The sequence below is a fragment of the Pongo pygmaeus genome, chromosome 11, assembly GCF_028885625.2.
Source record: "Pongo pygmaeus isolate AG05252 chromosome 11, NHGRI_mPonPyg2-v2.0_pri, whole genome shotgun sequence".
NCBI lineage: Eukaryota > Metazoa > Chordata > Mammalia > Primates > Hominidae > Pongo > Pongo pygmaeus.
In genome coordinates this window covers 108,531,674-108,536,647 of record NC_072384.2, presented here as the reverse complement: position 1 = coordinate 108,536,647, position 4,974 = coordinate 108,531,674, and the positions used below count along the sequence as shown (strand labels likewise).

General features: G+C 42.6%; 1 protein-coding gene across 1 annotated transcript; it reads left to right on the top strand.

Annotated features, from left to right (window-relative positions):
• The first annotated feature begins 1,761 nt into the window (after nucleotides 1–1,761).
• CRYGA (crystallin gamma A) lies at nucleotides 1,762–4,650 on the top strand. The gene is made up of 3 exons (XM_054478255.1): nucleotides 1,762–1,803; nucleotides 1,905–2,147; nucleotides 4,314–4,650. The coding sequence occupies exons 1-3, from the start codon at nucleotides 1,795–1,797 to the stop codon at nucleotides 4,584–4,586; spliced, it is 525 nt and encodes a 174-aa protein (XP_054334230.1). The 5' UTR covers nucleotides 1,762–1,794; the 3' UTR covers nucleotides 4,587–4,650.
• The last annotated feature ends 324 nt before the right edge of the window (nucleotides 4,651–4,974 follow it).

Genomic DNA, 4,974 nt, shown 5'->3' with positions numbered 1-4,974 from the left:
GAAAAATGAATACAGGCTTTCTCTTGGTAGAGTATAATGACTACTAGAAGGGAAAATGTTCTGGTCTTTTAGTACCTTTCCAAAATGCTGATTAGGCACATAGCCTATCAATGTATGTAATAACAACTTGATCACATGAATGTCAGTACACATAATACATTTCTTAAGGTTTTGGTGTGCCATCTGTCTACAGAACAGTTTGCATCAGCATGTACAAAAACACAGATGGAGATTGTAGACTTTTTCTGAAAATGGTGGTGTATTCTCATGCAGGGCTGGGAGACCAATGCAACATTTTCCACACTGGGTTTGATTATGGTTGTAAGATTTACCAGTAGGCCTGCAGCTAATTAGGGGAAGGCAAAGGAGGGAATCAGCGACTTGTGGTCCCCGCATGCACTGCTAGGTGTTTAGCTTCATAGGACTTCACCCAGTTTTCTTTTGCCTAGCTCTGCTAGTTATGAGGAAACATTTTTTTCTCGGTAGCTACTGCTGTCTCTCCTTTTACCACCTGCGCATTTGCCTTACATGCTGCCTGAGGATTTTCACAAATGACATTGTGAATGTGTTGCTAGCTGTGGTCAAATACTCTTTTAGAATCCCTCCGTGGGTCTAAAGCACAAAGGTGTTTGATTTCATCTTCCTACATACATGTGGAATGACAAAAGACAGTCTGGGGTTTGGAGTCTTCCTCCACCCTTGCACATCTGAGGAGTGCTTCTAAATCAATAGGTTGGCAGCAATGGAGAAGGCTCTTAGGCAGTCACTTGAGTTCAGTGAAACAGTGATACTATTGAAAGGAAAAACACAGGCAAATCATCACGCTAATTTAAAAAAACAAAAGCAATGCTAGAAGGAGGGTGGCAGGGGGAAGGGAGTGAAAAGATCCTGTGTATTTTTCTGCTCTTTGAGCCTCTCACAGACTCTAAGGGTATCTTTTCATTTTTAGCTCAAGAAGTGTTTAATCTCCAGGCAAAATATACCTGCTTCCAGTATTTACTGCTTTTCACCAGCACCTCAAAGTCATACATTTAAAGATTGATTTTATTATTTTTTCATCCCATGAAATTGTTATATTTATAATCGAATTTTTTTTCTGTCTGGCTGAAGATGGCAGATATAATAGAAAATTAAGAAAACAGCAGCAAAAAACAAAATATAAAAACATAAAGCTAAGATCTATAATCTTGCCATTCATTGATTACCATGATTGATATGTTGGTATAGTACACACTTCTAATCTTATGTTTTCCCTACATAAATATATGCAAAGTATTTTTATCAAAACCATATCATACTGATGAAGCCATTTAAGAAATATAATTGTCTTTCAATTAGAGGATTTTCTGTCTGGGATTTTTTTTGTTGCCTCTTCACACTTCAAGTCCTTCTGGAACGCATATGCTTCTCATAAGTGACCTCAGATGGAACCACCAACCTCCATCTCAGCAGTTTCCATAGGCAAACATTGCAGAATGCTGGGCATGTAATGTATTTCTAGTGAGCTGCATAGGATGAGAAGTGCGCCCTTTGTCTCCAAGGTCATAATGGCTCTGCTGACTTTAATACCTTTCACTGGAGCTAGTGAGGACAACTCGAAAATGCCAGAAAGAGAGAGAGCCCACTGCCCCATGATCTCAAATGAAAAAAAAAGAGAATACAGAAATCCCCCTATGCACCACCCCCAGGTCCCTTTTGTGTTGTTTTTGCCATCACAGCAGCTTCCCTGCTATATATACCAGTTGCCCCTTTGTCCCCATCATACTAGATGCTAATCACCCTCTGTCAACAACCATGGGGAAGGTGAGCCTGTGGAGGTGCTGTGCCATGTCTATTGGGGGTCTGTGGTGTGTGGGGATGTTCCTTCCAGCTGACTGTCTACTGTCACCTTATTTCTACCTCAGATCACCTTCTACGAGGACCGAGACTTTCAGGGTCGCTGCTACAATTGCATCAGTGACTGCCCCAACCTGCGGGTCTACTTCAGCCGCTGCAACTCCATCCGAGTAGACAGCGGCTGCTGGATGCTCTATGAGCGTCCCAATTATCAGGGCCACCAGTACTTCCTGCGCCGAGGCAAGTACCCCGACTATCAGCACTGGATGGGCCTCAGCGACTCGGTCCAATCCTGCCGTGTAATTCCTCATGTGAGTCTTGCTTCAACTTGACTGATGTGAAAGCATCAATGATCCATGGCCATCAATTCCTGTTTATAACAGTCAGTTTGTTCCAACTTAGGATGAGTGTTCACAGTAAGAATAGCAAGGCCTGACCCTCAAACATTAAAAAAAAAAAAAAAAAAGTAATAATAATCTCTATTTTTCTTACTTAAGGTCATCAATAATTGTTTTAGGGCATGGGAAATCACAACATAGCCTTTAAATTAAACTTGGTAGCATCTAGGTGATCCCTGATTTCTACATAAAAGTCACCTTATTCAGTAGTAAAAAAAAAAAAAAGAAAGAAAGAAAGAAAAAAAAAGAAAAGTCTATCTAGTTTATCTAGATTTTTTTTTTTTTTTTTTTTTTTGAGACAGAGTTTCGCTTTCGCTCTTGTTGCCCAGGCTGGAGTGCGATGGCGCAATCTCAGCTCACCACAAATCCTGCCTCCCAGGTTCAAGCGATTCTCCTGCCTTAGCCTCCCTTGTAGCTGGGATTACGGGCATGTGCCACCATGCCCAGCTAATTTTGTGTTTTTAGTAGAGACAGGGTTTCTCCATGTTGGTCAGGCTGGTCTCGAACTCCCGACCTCAGGTGATCCACCCACCTCGGCCTCCCAAAGTGCTAGGATTACAGGCATGAGCCACTGCGCCCGGCTATGATAATTATTTTTTAATGATGAAAAGTTAACAGACTATGTGATAACAATATAGGTATAATGTATTCTGACTGCATTGGAAATTTTTTTCACTACATTCTAGGACTTACTAGAACCTAGGAAAATATGTTTCAACTTGTGTGGATTTATAATTTCCAGGAGTCGTTATCAACTAGTTTCTTACAAATATCAGAGACACACAATTGATTAGGATTTCATAGAACATGGTCCTCACCAAAATGCTGCTTAATCTTTTTTAATCACGTGCAGCACGTGTTTACACTTCTTGATGGCACCAAATTATGTGGTGTGACAAGGAGATTCAAGAATTGAAATCACTGCCAGGCTCAGTGGCTCACACCCATAATCCTAGCACTTTGGGAGGCTGAGCTGGGCGGATCACTTGAGGTCAGGAGTTCAAGACCAGCCTGCCCAACATGGTGAAACCCTGTCTCTACCAAAATACAAAACATTAGCCAGGCATGGTGGTACATGCCTGTAGTCCTAGCTAAGCAGGAGGCTAAGACAGGAGAATTGCTTGAACCCAGGAGTCGGAGGTTGCAGTGAGCTGAGATCATGCCGCTGCACTCCAGCCTGGGTGACAGAGTGAGACTTCATCTCAAAAAAAAAAAAAAAAAAAACAAATTTAGGCCAGAAAAATTTGCAGATGCACAAAGAGGTATAAATAAAATAGGCATTTCTTTGGGGCAAGAAACTCAAATGGCACAAATGACTTGGCAAAATGTCACTTGAAAAGACATGTGGACTCAGTGTAAATATAAATCACTATAAATTGCAAGTGCAAAAACTGACTGAAAAACAAGCTTGCTAAGACTCAATTATATGGAGTCAAAATGGAAATGAGAGTTGAAATCCTCACTACAGACTCACTGACTAAAATTGTATTGATGGTTGCTTACAAAGAACACACTTGTATTCCCTGTATTTTAATGTTTGTTTCTTCCACAACATCTCCAGTTCATTGATCAGGTCAGATTTATTTGAATATTTTTCCTAATTTGTTAGAATAACAACATTGAAAGTGGGTTCAGGGGAGAAACACTTTATCATCTGGTTTAAAAAACCATGTTTCAACAAGGTGCAGTGGCTCACACCTGTCATCCCAACATTTTGGGAGGCCAAGGTGAGAGAATCACTTGAGCCCAGGGATTCAAGACCAGCCTGGGCAACATAGTGAGACTCCCTCTCTACAAAAAAATTTTAAAAAATAAATTAGCCGGATGTCATGGTGCACACCTGTGATCCTAGCTACTTGGGATACTGAGGTGGGAGGATTACTTAAGCCCAGGAGGTGAAAGTTGCAGTGAGCAGTGATCCTGCCACTGTACTCCAGCCTGAGCAACACAGCAAGACCTTTATCTCAAAAATAAAATAAAAGCCATGTTTCATGAAGATGCAGACTGATTGTGTCACTTTCATTGACACCCAAGGATGCACGCTGTTTATTTTTCTTCTTTTGTTTATTGCCATGACAGACCAGCTCGCACAAGTTGAGGCTGTACGAGAGAGATGACTACCGAGGCCTTATGTCTGAGCTCACTGATGACTGCGCCTGTGTCCCAGAACTCTTCCGTCTCCCTGAGATCTATTCCCTCCACGTACTGGAGGGCTGCTGGGTCCTCTATGAAATGCCCAACTACCGGGGGCGGCAGTATCTGCTGAGGCCTGGGGACTACAGGAGGTACCACGACTGGGGCGGTGCAGATGCCAAAGTCGGCTCTTTGAGACGGGTCACCGATTTGTACTAAGCTGTGCCTGCCTTGTTATGATCCCCATAGAAACACAATAAATATACAAATTGTGTTCCCTGCACTAAGTGGCTCTTGTTTATCTTTATTTATTTATTTTATAATTTGTTTTGTTATGGAGTCTTGCTCTGTCACCAGGCCGGAGTGCAATGGCGGTATCTCAGCTCACTGCAACCTCCGCCTCCCAGGTTCAATTGATCCTCCTGCCTCAGCCTCCCAAGTAGCTGGGATTACAGGCATGCACCACCACACCCGGCTAAGTTTGTAGTTTTAGTAGAGACGGGGTTTCACCATGTTGGTCAGGCTGGTCTCAAACTCCCGACCTCAGGTGATTCGCCCGCCTCGGCCTCCCAAAGTGCTGGGATTACAGGCGTGAGCCACCGCGCCC